General features: G+C 40.9%; 1 protein-coding gene across 5 annotated transcripts in view; it reads left to right on the top strand.

Annotated features, from left to right (window-relative positions):
• Positions 1 to 17,542, top strand: part of LCP1 (lymphocyte cytosolic protein 1) — a 55,064-nt gene that overhangs the window by 10,002 nt on the left and 27,520 nt on the right. For 2 of the 5 annotated variants that reach the window (XM_029209878.1, XM_029209882.1), the window contains exons 2-7: positions 8,940 to 9,028; positions 9,637 to 9,800; positions 9,969 to 10,098; positions 12,028 to 12,160; positions 14,174 to 14,255; positions 16,102 to 16,267. In XM_029209878.1, the coding sequence (XP_029065711.1) occupies positions 8,965 to 9,028; positions 9,637 to 9,800; positions 9,969 to 10,098; positions 12,028 to 12,160; positions 14,174 to 14,255; positions 16,102 to 16,267 (739 nt within the window). In that variant the 5' untranslated portion in view covers positions 8,940 to 8,964. Of the gene's footprint in view, positions 1 to 1,121; positions 1,691 to 8,258; positions 9,029 to 9,636; positions 9,801 to 9,968; positions 10,099 to 12,027; positions 12,161 to 14,173; positions 14,256 to 16,101; positions 16,268 to 17,542 lie in introns of those variants that run through there. The other 3 variants (XM_029209881.1, XM_029209880.1, XM_029209879.1) reach the window with 3 other exon arrangements.

Below are 17,542 nucleotides of genomic sequence, written 5' to 3'. Positions count from 1 at the left end.
CTAACTCCCCATTCTCCCCACCCGCTGGCCCTTGGCATCTACCAACGTACTTTCTGACTCTATATGAATTTGACTATTCTAGGTACCTCGTATAAGTGGAATCAAACAGTATTTGTCTGCACCTAATGTATATTGGAATGCACTTTTAAGGTTCACTTAATATATGTCCTGCAAACAGATTGTACCTTCTTTTTTTTCCCCTGTGCTATACAGTAGGCCCTCACCAGCCATCTACTTCATACATAGTAGTGTATATGCGTCGATCCCAGTCTCCCAATCCATCCTACCCGCCCTCCCACCCTGGTGTCCATACGTTCGTTCTCGGTAGTAGACTTCTTAAGCCCTGTATACCGTTTGTTTATGGGTTTGTTTGTTCACGGTTACAACTGACTTCCTACGTACTTACACTGCGTGCCAGCCAGGAGGCAGTGCTGTGAGATGACCTCATGTAGTTTGAGATCTCATCATGAGATGCGGACGTGGGGGTCTGAACCAGAGCTCAGAGGAGGAAAGATTCCCAGAGCCCCACCCAACCAACAGAGGACAGAATGTCTGAAACCTTGCTGATCTCAGAAGTCTAAGGGTATCGTTTTCATGTTCATCTATGAATTTGGTGTTTTGTCTTAAGGACATTGTGCCTCGGCGTGAGTTATTTTAATGTGGTTTGCTTTTTGGTTGCTAAGAAATATCAGAGGTCCTTCCTGCAAAGTCAAAAATGAATGTACAGACGAATACAGAGGACGTTCACCTTGCCTCGGTCATTGTAACCCTGAAGGTGCCAATAGGATATGTATGTAGTATTGGGCATGTGTTGTTTGTAGCCCAGACCTGGATGCTGCCTGCTCAATACCTAGATTAAGTTCTCCTTCACGTGTAGGAAACGTACGTGAAATTATATTCATAAGATATTTGAAATCATGGGGGAATTATACTTTACCATATGTTGAGCAGGTCTTATTTAAAGAACAACATTCCCTCTTAGGTTTGAAAACTTATTATAAAGGAAAGAGGAGAAATAAGGAGCCTTGGACTCCAGTCCCAATGAGCTCGGTGACATTGGTCACATCCTTTAACCTGGGTGTTATTTCACTCCTCTGTGACAGGAAGAGAGTGGCCAGGTAGAAAATCTGGTGCCTTTACCTCTACATTCTGTGACTCTGTTTTTCTTGTGTTATCATTTAAGGAACTTGACATAGATGCAGAAGATAGCAAAGGAAACTATTAAAGATTTGGAGAAAGCCTCCCAAAGCAGGTTAAAAGAATTTTTTTGAAGGCCCAGTGGCTATCACCAACGCATGTGACAGAATTTTTATGAATTGAGCAGCTTCTGTAATTCCCTCTGAGAATAGCCCAAGAGAGGGAGCTTTAATCGTATCAGAAAAGATTTAGGTTACAGGGTTGGGATATGAGACACCAGAGAGGTTGTAGGGTTTCCTTATTTGGATATTTTTGAGAAAATAGTAGATGGCTCTCTTTCTGGGGCAGTTTGCATGCAGTCTTGCCTAGAAACTAGGAGCGAACTGGAGCAGCGGGACTTAAGATGTACGCAGTGACATCCCAGAAAGCTGATCTCACGTGCCGTTCTGGAAACTTCCCTGCTCTGTGCTGAGCAGTCAAGCAGCTGAGCAGTGGGCATCTGCCTTGGTCAGTGAGGAGAATGCATGAGGACAGAGCTTTGCCTGCTGCTGAGGTAAGAGCAGGTGGGGCTGGGAGATGCTGGGTCCACTTCCGAGGAGGTATCTCCCCGGAAGCTGCTTCAGGCCATGGTCACAGCTCCTGATGGCCCCTGACCCTATTTCTAGGCTCATTTGAAATACACCTTACCCTGGCTCTAACTTGTACATACACTTGTCAGCTAGTGAACAGACTTTTGGAACTTTTAACGTGGAAGGGACTTCATCTCTCAATTTACAGATGAGGAAACTGAGGCCCGGAGAGGCTAAGTGGAGTCTGACGTTACATAGACAGGTAGCATCCTGGGTCTCCCGACCCCCAGGCTCTCTCTTCCACCCCCTGCTCGTTATTTTATTCTGATTTCCTTGGAGATGTCCATGTGTATAAATGATCTGATTAGTTGTATTGCATGGGCTGATCGAGTTGTTTGGTATTTTATTTTTTGAAAAGCTTCTGTGCTAATTTCTTCCTCTTATCTGATCTCTTCCCTGCTCCTCCTCCCACCACTGCCCTGTGTTTAGCCTTTCCACCTGTTCATATTTGATCTTCAGAACCTCTTCACTCTATAACCATTTTGCAGTAAGTGAGCTGTAATCTCTGTGTTGCATTTGAAACTTGACATTTAACGGTGGGTGTCATGAAGCCCCAGTCTTCGTGGCCCCCTTGCTTGTAGCCCAGCAACCAGGGCAGTGCTTTGCACCTAGACTTCTAGGTGGAGTGAATGAATGAATGAATGAATGATGTCCGATATTGAGGTAATGGTGTCACAGTGGGTAATCAACTAGCCCATAATAATATTCAGCTTTTTGAAAAGATTATTTTCAAATAATCTTTGGGGTCCCCTGAGCTTTCAGTAGGGGAGGTCTGGATCTTAAGTCCTTGTGGCTGCATGTGAAATGAAGGGTAGCTGTGGATCTTCTAGACATGAACGCCAGGAGTATCACTGTACAGCCCAGGGAAGGAGAGAGAGGCCAAGGCAATGAGGGTCTCCCCAACCCCAGCCTGGAGCATCCCCTTTGCTTGCAAGAGGTTTGCTCTGTGTTCCATCCTTAATGGGGTTGGACAGCTTGGTAGAAAACAGACATTGGGGGGTGCTGAGGGAGAAAGCAGGGAGCTGGACACTCCTTAGTTGGGGACAGAGTAGGGCTCCGTGTGCCATGCTAATACAGCTTCAGAAGCCCCTCAACTGAGTGATCAAACCACAGAGACCCCCAGAGAAACATCAGGTTTGGAGTAATCAGGGCTGCTGGCTTCCTCGGGGGGTGTTTTCATCCCCTGAGATAGACAGCAAGCTGCTGAGCCTGTGCTGGGAACAGCCTTCCAAGAGTGCAGAGAGAAGAATTCTCCCCTCTGCAGCAGCCTTGGAAGAATCAGTGTATCTGCAGGGAGAGAAAAGACAATCTCAAAGAGATTTTGACTTGACAGAAGAATTCATAAGAGCCCCCTTAAGTGGCCATCTGTATTTGGGGACATTTATAATTATTTGGTTCTTAAAAACAAAGGCACTTTTAAAATACATTTTGAGAATCGTCCCTTGTGTGAAAGTTTGGAATATCTGTATGCACAGAGAAATTGTATCCCCAGCATACATAGTAAGCTATCACCACCACCACCCCGCCCCTGCACAGTGTTCTACTTTGTAAAAGAAAGCGGACAGAATTAACTGAAAGCAAAACTCCTTCCTTATCTAACTGTAGTATGATAGCTTCTAAAAAAAGTTATGGGGATTTTATTTTGCTTCGGAATCCTAAGTATTTTATGTTTCACTTCTTTAATCATCAGGGTCTAATGCTAAAGATTACGGGATTCATGATGTTCCGGATGACATGTTGTTTTGGGTTGCTCACTACTCAGTGAGGTGTTCGGAAGTTGTACAATTTTCCCCTGGATACGTACTGAACTTATGAGGTAAAGGTGGGAATTTGGGTCCTGAGTTTCCAGTTTTACTTTCCCCACTGTGTCAAGTTGCAGGAAAAGTAGGGCACATTCAAAATAGTCCCTTGGCAATGTGATGCCACGTTACAGATGCCACTCTGATCCTAGCAGTTATATAATTGGGTGTCAATCTATCGAATCAAAATACCAACCCACACAGTGTTACCTCCTTTCAGAAATGATGCCAGTTCAGGAGCCATTTCATTTTGCCAGGTCACCTTTTATCAACCTGTCTACTTCTTTTCATTATCAGTTAGGAAACTCCTCAGAGAAAATTCAGCTTACATTTTTACATTTATTTTAAAGAATGCATTTCCTTCTGTAAATTCTACAGCACTGTGTTCTATAGTAAACTCCTACAGATTGTTTCTACATTCAGATTTCGGGGAACTTGAGTCAGGTACTTTTATTATAAGAAGTCATTCTCAGAAATTCTCTTTCACTACCCATCTGGAAAATACCAGCCTCCTTGAAACAGAGACTCAGAACTGGCTGACCTAAAGGAATGGACAGGTTTGGTGGCTTTTGCAGTTGGTGGTTATTTGATTTTCTTATGACTTTAAAAATAATCTTATTAAAAAGAACAACTGGTACTTTCTTTGGCCAAATGTCCTGGGATTTTATAATCATTGATTTAATAAATGTAAGTGCTTACAGAGAAACTAGCCAGACGTGACTTAGATGAATGATTTGAGATGTGTCTTCTTAGATTTATGACCTGGGCAGTGATTCAGAAGTGGGGTTCCAAAATTCACCACTGATTTGCAAAAAACCTTAAGATGGTTCTTGGCAAGTCATAGTTAGATGATACAGTCATTGAAAAGGGCCACACTTACTGCAAAAGCAGTAGAGCAGAGCCCAAGAAACTGCTCATTCATGCCCTGAAAGGGACATGCCTTCCTCAGCCACTTCTTTTAAGCTCCAAATGGGAGTATCCAAAAGCCACAGCCCATCCCATTACTGCAGTGACCTCTCTAGAGTCAGCTGCCAATATGGTGCCGGTAATTTGCAAACAAACCCTTGTCAATTCTCCTTAAGAATCTTAGTCATATTATAACCCAAACCATCAAACACGCGTGAATTAAAATGGGTGTTTTTTTTCAGGTAAACATATTAATAGACTGTGTAAAGTACCTAATATTTGATTCTAGCCCCAGCCATGTCCTTCTTAGAAATGGTCTGATCCACATGTTTTTCCATCAGTTACCTCCTCTTCCTGCTTCTCTGCTTTGTGAAAATGCTGTCATTTGCACATTCAGTTTAATTAGTTAAAGAGTCTGTTCTCAGTTCTGGATCTTAATGGCCCTGTGAATGGTCAGTCCATCCTTTTCCTGCTCTGCTCTTTCAGCTCTGCATTTACAAACCCTAGCCTGGCAGTGCTTTGAGGACTTGTACATAGACAAAGCATTTCATCTCATTGGACCTTATATCTCTTTATTTATAAAATGAGGGAGTTGTACTAAATTATTTCTTAGCTTGCTCTGTCTCTAAAAGTTGGGTTGTGTTTCCAGGACTTACAGCTCACTCTGATGGTAAAAGAGATTCTCTCTCCATATCTATTTGTGTTTGGGCACAACAAACAACCAGCGGTATCAGAGTAATTTAGGCTGGTGAAGCCTTCTTCTCCAAGTCACCTCTTAAATTAATTCAATCTATTCTCTTTTCCTTTAGCTATTAAATCACTGGAGGGTTTTGGATTTTTTTAATTTGAAGGCTGTCCCACTATTTGGCTTCTCCCAGTTGATCCTCCCCATTTATGTAAATCTCTTACAAAAATGTGGTTTACCAGATGCTCAAGGTTTTTCATCTTGTCCTACCTGCCATGGTTTAAAAATCACATCGTTTTAAAATAAACCTACTTTCCCTTCCTAGGTCTTTTATTTGAATGGGCCCTGCAATTTTTATTCTAAAATATTTTCTCTGCTTTTTTACTGTACCATGATCTTGAGATTTTCTTTCTTACCCAACACTGTAATTCTTTCCTTTCTTCCCCGGCCCTGCCCTTGATCCTTAAAATACAGTCTCATTCCCTGCCTTTACATATATTTCTCACCAGTGTCTCACAGTGCTCTCAAATCTAAAACTCTTACGTCAAAGGATAGGCCAAGTTTAGATTCGGAGATCCCATTCATTCTCTTTTTTTTTTTTTTTTTTTTTTTTTTGGTACGCGGGCCTCTCACTGTTGTGGCCTCTCCCGTTGCGGAGCACAGGCTCCGGACGCGCAGGCTCAGCGGCCATGGCTCACGGGCCTAGCCTCTCCGCGGCATGTGGGATCTTCCCGGACCGGGGCACGAACCCGTGTCCCCTGCATCGGCAGGCAGACTCTCAACCACTGGGCCACCAGGGAAGTCCCAAGCTTTGATTTCTTAACACATGAAAGCGAAAGCTTCTTAAGCTAGAACACCTGGATAGAGACTTCATATTATAGCTTTTTTAATCTCCCATAGGCTAGGCATGTTATATACTTAATGAATAATTGCTGAATGAATGAATGAATGGGTGGATGGAATGAGTGTCTAACAGAAATGCAAAGCAACATAAATAGACAGCATGGGAGAGGAGAAAAGACTTGACAACTGGAATCTTGCTGCACCTCTACCTGGCTGTGTGAGCTGAAAGATGAATCTTCTCTGAGTTTCTGGTTCCTGCTCTATAAAGTAAGGCTACATGTACCTATGCCATCAGCCTTCCTTGAGCAACATTATAAGAAACATAAAACTTGCATTTACTACATCCCACAAGTGTCCTCTTCTCCAGGCCTAGGTGAGGATATTGCTCTCAGACCACAGTTCTCCTGCCCTAAGAAGAGTGGTTTGTCTTATGTAAATAGAGTGAACTATGTAACTGAGATGTCCTTTCTTCATTGAGCATCTCGAGAACTCAGAGCTAGATTTTCAGCATACTTCTAGCAAAACGTTCAGTCCTGACCATGTGTTTGAAATATGCAAGCTCTTGCTTGCTATCCTCTGATTTCACCTAAGCTAATTACTCCTTCTCCCTGATCACATGATTTTATTGGTTTACTTCTTAGGTTTGGTTAGATCTTTGTAACTGGGCTCAGATTGTTTTCGGAACAAGGCTTGATTTAAAAAAAGAAAGAAAGGAAACGAACAACAACAAAAAAAAAAAAAAGAAAGAAAAGAAGGAAGGAAAGAAGAGAGGAGGGAAGCGGGGGAGGGAGAGAGACAGAGAGAAACAGACAGACAAAAAAGGAAGGAAAGGAAGTGAAGGCAAGAAAGTCAGAAAGCCAGTAGCTGTCTCTTGAGGGTTATTGTGATGTGTGAGACTGTGTCTCCTTACACAGTTAAGCCCTCGACAGTTTCTACCTTCCATCAGAGAACCCAATGGACTGGTACATTTTTAGATATAAGGTAAATAATAATACAATAAATCTTTATTGATAGTAAAAGATATTTTTTAAGGAATTGAAATAATAACAATATATGTAATCCCACGATTTTTAAATCATGCTGCCTGGAATTCCCACCGTGCGTAGATGACAAGGAGGTGGGATAGTGGAGGTAAGGTGACCTTCAGGGTCTTTTTCGACCAAAGGCTTTCAGGGTTGGTTTTTTTTTTTAATTGAAGTATAGTTGATTTACAATGTTGTATTAGTTTCAGATGTACAGCAAAGTGATTCAGTTATACATATATATATATATATATATATATTCTTTTTCAGATTCTTTTCCATTAGAGGTTATTACAAGATACTGAATATAGTTCCCTGTGCTATACAATAGGTCCTTGTTGTTTATCTATTTTATATAGAGTAGTGTGTATCTGTTAATCCCAAACTCCTAATTTATCCCTCCCCAGAGTTATTTTTATTTGTTCGCTGTTATTTACGTGTAAGGTTTCTATTCACAGAGGGCTGCTTAGGAAAACAAAAGTTTGAAACTACTGATACATGCGATAAATGGTACGTGACAGGATAGTGAGTTGGTGGATAATGGATGAGGACTTGCAAAATTGAGCATAATGCATTTCTGGCCAACAGGTTTAAGTGCTGAAACTGTTCCCTTTCCTGTGTGGTTGTTCATTGTCACTGAGAACAAGTACAGCACTATAAAATGATGTGCAAATACAGAAAAGGAAATCCATTTAAAACGGTATCCAGTCACGAATTTTAAATATTTTTAAAAATCAGTGATTTCACGAAAATTCCCCAAATATAATTATACATAGAAGTACCCCTTCTCCCACACTCTCACCCCACTTATCCCTTCCCCACCAGGAAATCCTATAAGCTTTAATGGAACTCCTATTTGAAACATGGGCGTGTGAATTAGCTAGAGACAAGAATATAATCCATTTTCTGTTGCATTCTCTTTCTACCCACTAGAGGGCAGCCGTAAGGCACAGGGAAAGGGAAAATACTCAGGCATTAGCATTGTCTCTCAGCCAACACTAGCCTTTCTGAGAACACCTAAAAAGTCCCTCAAATTCCCATATATGAATGATTAGCGAGTCAGATTCCCTTCCTCTTTTCTTAAATATTTAGAGAACTTTGATAACTCCCTTTGAAGTTATAAAATTTATCTGTTGGCTTGGCCAAACATATTCATTTGCAGTATGAACATGAAGATATCTCTTAAAAAGACATTTATATAAAAGTCGTGTTTTGGTTGTATATTTCTGTGTTTCAGACTACTCCAAAATGTGATTTTAAACAACCATCATTTTACCATCTCTCAGTTCTGTTGGTGTCAGAATTCTGGGCAATTCTGCTTCATGTGATGTTGGCTGAGCTCGTGTTCATCTGGGGGCTCAAGTGGGCTGGAATGTCCAAAATGGCCCACTCCGCTGGCTGGTAGTTGACGGTGGCTGTCGGCTGGGGGCACAGCAAGGACTGTTAACCAGAGCATCCAGTTTTCATACTTCATGTGGCTTCTTCCTGTGGCTTAGACATCTCACAGCACAGCAGTTATGTTCCAAGAGGGAACAGCCCAAGGATGAGCATTCCAAAAGGAGGGAGAATTCCAAAAGGCAGGAAGCAGAAGTTTCCAGCCCCAGACATGGCTTCTCCAGCCTTCTAAATGGTCAAAGCAGTCGCAGGATCAGCCCAGATTCAAGGAGAGGGAAATAAGCTCCATCTCCTGATGTGAAGAGAGAATCAAAGGGAGGAGAGAAACTGGTGCAGACCATCTTTGGAGACCACCACAATGAGGGTTAAGAAAAAGGCTATTTCTTACATCTGGGGAAGATAATTATAAGTCATGATGGATGCAGAGGAATATTTCTTTACTTAATAAATGAGAATTGCTTCTCAGTGTTGTATCTTAAGAAGATACACATCAACCACTCCCTATGTTGTCCCCTCTCTGCAGATCTGTTGCCTAAAGCAATAAAAAAATGGCCAGAGGATCGGTATCTGATGAAGAAATGTTGGAGCTCAGAGAAGCTTTTGCCAAAGTTGGTAAGTAAACCTGATACCTCAAGTCACATAATTCTCTTCTTTTTTAGTAGCTTTAGCACAGATGCGGTGACTGGTAACGTGAGCAAAATAGCAGAAGGGACAGGAATACAGTGGTATTGGTTAGAGGAGCTGGGAAACATTTTTGAAAGCTGTTCTTCAAGAAGATTACTTCTTTCTCTATCTAAACATGGAATATGGGCCCTTTGTCATCTGTAGCCTTTCCTGGTAATGGCCAACTAAGTCTCATCTTTCATGGCTTGTCTGCTTTCTTTGGTTTCCTTTGTTTTCCTAGTATTCCATACTTATTGTTACTCTGTAGCCCCAAACCTGTGATTTATTTTCCCATCTGTTTCTATGAGAGTCTCTTCAGATTCAGCTGTCAGAACCTCTGTTTTGAAATTATGACTCTTGGATGTTGGAAGTGATGCTAATGCCCATATCCAATAGCAACAGGCCTCTTGTGAGATTCTGACTTTGCATGGGGTCAGGCCACAACCCCTGAATGACTGCCTCTCCTGCCCGCTCCCTTCCAATCCAGCCTACTCTCACCTCTCTTCATGCTGTGACCCAAATCGCCCCAAACCTTCAGCTCCCCGTTTGCCTTACAGATTCTGATGGCAATGGGTACATCAGCTGCAATGAGCTGAATGATTTGTTCAAGGCTGCCTGCTTGCCTCTGCCTGGGTACAGAGTGAGAGAAATTATAGAAAACCTGATGGCTACAGGTGACCTGGACCAGGATGGGAAGATCAGCTTTGATGAGTTTATCAAGGTGAGTATGACGCAGAATCCAAGGAGATGCATTTGAAATGTGGGAGTTCAATTCGGAAAACGTCCAGAAAGACATTCCTACCCTCCTTGCTTCCACATTGCTTATTCTTTCCTTTATGGTTTTCTCAATCACAGATGGGGTTTCTAAAGATAAATTATGTTTTTGCAGGTTTTTCATGGCCTGAAAAGCACAGACGTTGCCAAGACCTTTAGAAAAGCAATCAACAAGAAGGAAGGCATTTGTGCGATCGGGGGCACTTCAGAGCAATCTAGTGTTGGGACCCAACACTCCTATTCAGGTAGGTGTACCAGTGTGGGGCGGGGAAGCCGAGGTGGAGAGAGTGTTGGGATGAGCTGAGGGCGGAGGGAGACAGAACCATGTCAGAAGGATCCACGTCTTCTAGGGTTACAGATTCCAAACTCAGTATTCAAACCTAAGGGGCACAAAGAAAGACAGATGTTAACATGAGTTTATTGACTACTGCCTATTTTCCTATGTATAAGTGGGCCAGCGGTTCTGGCTCCAGGTAGGGTCCGATACCAAATAATCGCATCAGCATTTAAAAAGTACATTAAAGGCTGCCAAAATTCCTTTGTAAATCTTCTGGACAAAAAGAGCTACTCAAGCTTCTACCTCCAAAATTCATGCTCCAAAATGCCTGCTGAGCGGTCAAAAAAAAAGCTGTGTTTTCATTGATCTGAAGGAAAGTTGTATATTTATTCTGAAGGCTGCCATCCAGCAGCCTTCATGGAAACTTCTCCAGAACAGCACAGTAATCCAATAATTCCCAAACTGAGGACTCCAAAACATTAGTTGATGTTAAAGATCAGCTCATGGTTAAGTACGATTCTTAATTGGGAAGAAAATTTCACAGCCTCTTACTATGTAAACGTGCATTAGGAATCTCCAAGTCAATAAAATGCTGTGCGATGTTTCCCAAACTTGTGTGACTTAGAATTCTTCTGAGGGACTCTTTTTTTCAGTGACATGCAATTCGGGAAACACGGTGCTGGGCTGTAAGGCATAACTTGAGGCTTTATTAAAATCTCTAAAATCAACTTCTGGCAGCTTTACTGATAGGCAAGAAATAACATATCACAAATGATTTCATTTCATAGCAATTTCATTATACAGTTTTCCCCTGCTACCTGAAAGTAGAGTGTTCCTGTGAAACGTTTCATAAACTGAAATGGCGTAAAGCAAAGAAGCAGTTACCTTAGGACATATCTTGCTAATGGAATGCACAGAATAAGTTGAGATGAGACAGATGCTCACAGACACAGTTCAAAACAATGGCCGCTCGATGCTGAGGTGTGGAGTGTAGTTCCCGGGGAAGGAGCTGGGCAGGGCCACTCTCCCTGCTAGGGGTGCCCACCGCCTCTGGAAAACAAACACTGCAAAACAAACACGGAGAGCTATTTTTACTTTTAACCTTTTCTCGTAAAAGCAAAAATCCTCTTCGGATTTCTTCTGGTTAACGGAAACAGGTACTAATGTAGGTCTTTTGTAAAAGTGAAGTGGCATACAGCAAGTTTCAAAAAGTGGGGTTACCTGTCATTGTATAAAGAAGCTCAGAGCCATTGCAGAGATTGCCTGTGATCATCCCACATTTATATCAGCAGAGCTAGAGCTAAGCATTAAACCACATTCACATTTAAATTGTATATAAATATAAATAAGCACTTAATTATTTATATATATTTACATGTATAAAATACAGATATGTATATATTTACTTCTTTTTTTTAAATGTATGTGTTTTTTTTTTAATATTTATTTATGTGGTTGTGCCGGGTCTTAGTTGCCGCAGGTGGGCTCCTTAGTTGTGGCACATGGGCTCCTTAGTTGTGGCATGCGTGTGGGATCTAGTTCCCTGACCAGGTATTGAACCTGGGCCCCCTGCATCGGGAGCGCGGAGTCTTAACCACTGTGCCACCAGGGAAGTCCCTATATATTTACCTCTAAATATAATATATTTGCATATATGTAGCTTCTAAATCTGCTTGCTATATATATGTTTTATGATTGGAGTGAACAGAGATTCTGTGCCTATTTCCCAAATCATTTGAGATTTTTAAATGTCAATAAATGTGAGATGATAGGATAATGGACGAGATTAGCCTCACAATGTCTCTCCTGGGCACAAGAATCTAAGATCCATGTGTATAATTTTGTTTGTATCAGATTTTCACTTTGCAAATAAGTCATATTAATCATTTACTTGCAGAGGAAGAGAAGTATGCCTTTGTCAACTGGATAAACATAGCCCTGGAAAGTGACCCCGATTGTCGGCATGTCATCCCAATGAATCCAAACACCAATGATCTCTTCAGTGCTGTTGGAGATGGCATTGTGCTTTGGTAAATAACACTACCTTCTTGGCTTCCGAAGGTTTCCCTAGAATTTTCTGGAATACCAGCAATTCACTGCATTTATCTTTAGGCTCACTTCCTCTGGTACTCAGCTGGATCTGAAATGCTTTTCCAGACTTTCACGTGGCAGGTTCAGGAGAGCAAACTGATTTCAAAAGCAGCTTATAATGAGAAATGTAAAACTACCATCACTTGGGTGGAGGGGAGGTACGCACAGTACAGAGACAAACATGAACATAGAGCTATAGTAACACAAGGTCAAAATCAATTATTTTTGGAATATACGTCATTTTGCTTCATCTGAGCATGGCCTGCTGTGAGAGTACATAGAATTGAATGATAATAGCAGCATGATAATTGAAGCATCCAATGCAAATCCTCAAGCCAAAGAACTATTATGTTGAACTACTATTATGAACTAAATATATGTTGTGTGAAAAAAAAACAAAAGAACTATTGAGTGGTGCACAAATGCTGCAGGCGCCTGGAAAAGGAGGGATGTATTCTATGCACGGGAGCCCTCTCAACACGGTTGGTCAACTCAGGATGGTGCCTTTGAAAATGCCTCTGTGGCTCTTGCTTTGGCAGCCTCTCTGTCATTGTAAGATGTGGCATGAATGAGGAGGCTTGAAAGGCCCAATCTCAGGTGGGCTCGGGAATTGAAGGGAAAGATGTGTGGGCAAGACTTTGAGCCTCCTACCCCTCCTCTGCTCTGACCAGAGCAATTCCACTCTCGGTATTTTGTTTATTAGAGCTCACCATGAGATTTCATTTTTAAAAAGTTCAATGGCTGAAAAAAGACATCAACAACCTAGCCTGCATGTTCAGGTCCTGACTCTTTAAGACCACCCCCTGGTCTTCCCTCAATCTCTTTCTAGTTGTACCTCCCAAGACCCCCATGACTCAGGCACCCAGCCCAGGGCACGAGTGAAGGGTTGTATGAATGATTGGATGCTTCATCAACCATACTGACTCTTCCCCATACACGCCCTGCTTACAACTTGCGACTCTGGCTTTGCCTTTTATTTTCCTTTTTAAGAATGTCCTTCCCCACCCTCTCCTCCTACACAAATCCATTTACTGTAAAACTCCTACTGATCTCTCCCTTCACTGAATTCTTAAAGCACATACTGTTTGTAGTACTTTGGGAGCCATTATAACGTTCTGCTTTGGACTGTTTTGTAAATTTTCATATCCATATATTTTGTCTCTGTAATTTGACTCTAAGCTTTTCAAGGGCAGGGATATCTTACACTTTTTTAAGCCACCCCTCTCTCCTACTGTTTCCCAGAGCTTCTAGTTCACTAGAGTTTCATATTTTTCAAATAATGATTTAGGGGTTTGTTTTGCCTAAATTGCAATAAAGTGCCTTTTATTTAAATATATGTACACACACACACACACAGAGCAAAGTTGTGGAAATACATCTTTATTTAAGCATCTATATGCCTAAAAATTGTTAGAAAAAAAGTTAATGTTGATTTCTCTTATTAAAAAAAGAAATAGTCACATTCAAGTTTATTATTCTTTGATTTTGTTGTTGTTCCTTTGGATTTTTTCCCAACTTCCTTTCTCTAAATAAGATGCAAGTGACCTAAGGAAATTTATTTTTAATGACCCATTGGAGGTTAAACCAAAGCTAAGTGGGTAAAATAAGTTTTTCATAAATAATAACTGTTTATTTTGGATGTCTGACCAATGTATTAGCTACGTAAGTGGGAGACATTGCTAAAGTACTGATACTATAGTGCCTACAGGAGAATATAAAACATTTTATTATATGATCAGTTGAAGGTATAGAGTTTGACCAGCTGTCAAATAGAAATTTAGACATTATATAAGCTCAAAAGTGTACAGATAATCTTTTATATAGTGGAGCAATTTTCATGGCTAACGATGATGTTGCTGTCCTCTTTGCTTATGGCATTGCTAGAATTTAAATTCAGTGTCACTGGGCTCTTTTATTTAGAAGCCTGCTTTATTTAATTGTTTCTCTTTCAGTAAAATGATCAACCTATCAGTGCCAGACACAATTGATGAAAGAACAATCAACAAAAAGAAACTCACCCCTTTCACCATTCAGGTGTGTCTTCCCTGGGTTACCTTAATGTAGGATTGTGCTTTGAAGAAATGAGTCGCCGTGACTGCTGGCCTTTTTCAGGCGCTCAGACATTATTTCCAAAGCCCAGGCTTTGGGCTGGTGATCTGTCATGACTAGTAGGGAGAGGGGGACACATTTCTATTTTGTCTTGTATTAATATAGTGGGGGGGGTGAGGGAAGTTAGTGAGTATTAGTAGTTGGGGCAGACTTTGTTTGTTCTGGCCACGTATGAATAAAATTCACATCGGCTAAAATTTAACTCAAACTTTCCCTGGCAATTTATCTCGGAGCTGATGCCAACTACACAATATTTTATCTGAAAAGATTAGCCTTTCTAAGAAGTGAGGGGGTAAAAAAAGAGAAGTGCTCTGGCAGCCTTCACGGTGCTATTGGCCACAGACACCAATGTGATAAATATAACTTGCTTTTATGCCTTCAGTTTTGTCGATTAACTGGAACAGTGACCGGTAGTAAGTAAGCTGCATTTCTGTCTTATGTTCCAGCATTTTAACATTATTGTAATCTTTTGCTCAGAAACTACATCTCACTTCTTAAATCATGAGCAATATATTATGTCCTGTTTGGATTTAAGCAACCCTGTGTTCCTAAAAAATGGAAGCTGTGATCAAAGCAAGAGCTATGATTAAATGTACATGAAGGCACTTAACGTCATATTTAATCTTGATGTTAAATTTTAGTCTTGGCCGTAAGTGGACGTGGTATTTTTTACTTGTCATTTTGAGCTCTACATTAGGGTAAAAACCCAGTTTTCTTCTGATAATCCCCTTCCCAATTCACTGGTGGCCTGTGTTTTGTTTTTAATCTATCATAAAAACAAGTTCTATACATCTTTGACTCTGATATCTCCTTCTTTGTGGACTCAAAAATAATAGTAGAGTTGACCCTTGAACCATGGGGGGAAGGGGGTGTGTCAGCCCTCCGCTCGGTCCAAAATCCAAATATAATTTACAGTCTGCCCTTCCTGTACTTGGTTCCTCCATAACCACGGTTCTGCGTCCATGGTGTCAACCAACCGTGGATCATGTAGTACTGTAGTATTTACTATCGATTAAAAACCTACATATAAGTGGATCCAGTAGTTCAAACCTGTGTTGTTCAAGGATCAACTGTAGAAAGACCCTGGACTGCAAATTTCACTGACCCTATTCCAACTGTATATGAGTTACCTTACATACATTGTTGTTAGTTATAAGAACATATAATCTGTATGCATGTGGATATGCGTGTGTGTGTTTGTGTGTGTGTACTCAAGGTCCCTAGATATTATAGATAATCAATAAATTGTCCTAGTAAAAACCGCTCTGTCTTTTCTAGGAATTTCATTTGAATCTTTTTCATTCCTTCAATATCCAATCTGAATGTCAAAAAGATATTTTGTTACTCTCTTTCATGACCTTGATTTACATTAACAACTGGGTTATTGACAATAGCTAGTCACAAGACAGTGACTGCCCTCAAATGTGCCCCTTCATTGCTGGCTGATGGAGATGCTGAGAGCGGAGGCTCCATCACAGAGCAGTATGGAAAGAGAAGACTGGTTAGTTTCATCGGGACCAGGATGAGCCTTCAGCTCAGGGCTCTGGCTTGATGGACTAGGCACTGCCTGAGCCCAGTGTCTGGTTACTGGATTTTACTCCAGTAAAATCCAGGTGTTACTCCCTGCTTTTTTTCAATGTTAAAAATCTAGTGAAGACAATGCCTCTAGACCTATGAACTTTCTAGAAGCAAAACGTTGCTGCTGCCGATCAAGGATGATCATTTGGCATCTGCAAAGTCAAAAACAAAACTCATACTTTTTCCCCTTCAGGAGAATCTGAACCTGGCTCTGAACTCTGCCTCAGCCATCGGCTGCCACGTGGTTAATATCGGGGCTGAGGACTTAAAGGAGGGGAAGCCTTACCTGGTCCTGGGACTGCTGTGGCAGGTCATCAAGATTGGGTTATTTGCCGACATTGAACTCAGCAGAAACGAAGGTACCAGCAAAGACTCCGACGTTAATAACGGCATGACTTTTTGTTAGTGCGTGTGTTGGGGGCTGTGAGAGGAAGATGTCAGGAGTTGTCAAACTCAGAATCCTCAGTTTTTGAAACTACAGTTATATCCAATCCATTGTATTAATGTAACACATTCTATCCACACTGCCCAGACTTTTTAAAACAACAGAGCAAAAGCTTTTTTAAGACCACAGACTACTAATAAGCTTTGTTTAGAACCTAGAGCTCAGTGTAGCTGTCTGGGACCCCAACCTCAAGAGCTTTTCTGAGCTCGCTTTGCCTTTAGACGCTTTGTAACAAATTAGGCTAATTTAAACTTGGATTTTACAAAGTGATTCACATTCATATACTGTAGTGATAGCACCAGAGTAGAAACTCAGTCTCTTCCTTACCAAGATTATAGGAAATTACATTTAGAGTTTCAGAGCTCTCAACTAAGTATTTGTAGCTGTCATTCTTATCCCACCTGCTGTCAGCGCCCTAAGCACTTAAACAATTCAGCCTGTCCTTTAGACAGTAATAGTAGACCTCAATAAATATACAAAACACACTGTTACCTTTCATTTTTCCTGTACAGATCCTAGTAATATGAAATCTGTAGCCAAATTCTAACCCTTTTTATACATATATTTATTTACATGTTCAAATCAAAGTAACCAGTGAAGAATCCTGGGGTACCATTTGAAAACCAATATATTAAACAGAATATAAAGAAGAAAAAAGCAAATAGGGAACTTAGAACACATTAGAAAGAATATTGATTTGCAAATAATGACCTCAGCTAAATTTAAACCTTCTAGCTGAGCAAAAATGACTTAATTCATCTGGGAAACAGAGGAAAGAGTTAATTACACTTTCTGAGATGCTATAATTATGCAGGTAAGCATTTGAAATATAAAACACCTATGGGAATAAACAAGAGGACATTGTCATGATTATGAAATAGATCTCTTAAAAGCAAAAATGTCATACCATATCAAACGTGCTCTGACAGACCCAGCAGAGTATTCTGAGTCGATAGTCTGGGTTATTTCCATGGCTCTGCTCCTGTATTCTGAGGCATAGCACTGATATTCATTGGTGCCTTGTCTTCTCCGCCCGAAAAATGGGGATAATAAATAGGCTTACAATAACTTACACCTCTTTTTAGGGAATAATAATAAAGTGTTTATTCCATGGGAAAGGCTATATGTCCCTCTATCCCAGAGAGATAACGTGGTATCTTTGACTTCCCAGCAGGGCTTAGTTTAATTT

The sequence above is a fragment of the Monodon monoceros genome, unplaced genomic scaffold, assembly GCF_005190385.1.
Source record: "Monodon monoceros isolate NGI ecotype Baffin Bay Population unplaced genomic scaffold, NGI_Narwhal_1 Super_Scaffold_8, whole genome shotgun sequence".
In the NCBI taxonomy this organism is placed as follows: Eukaryota; Metazoa; Chordata; class Mammalia; order Artiodactyla; family Monodontidae; genus Monodon; species Monodon monoceros.
This window is presented reverse-complemented; position numbering and strand designations above follow the sequence as displayed.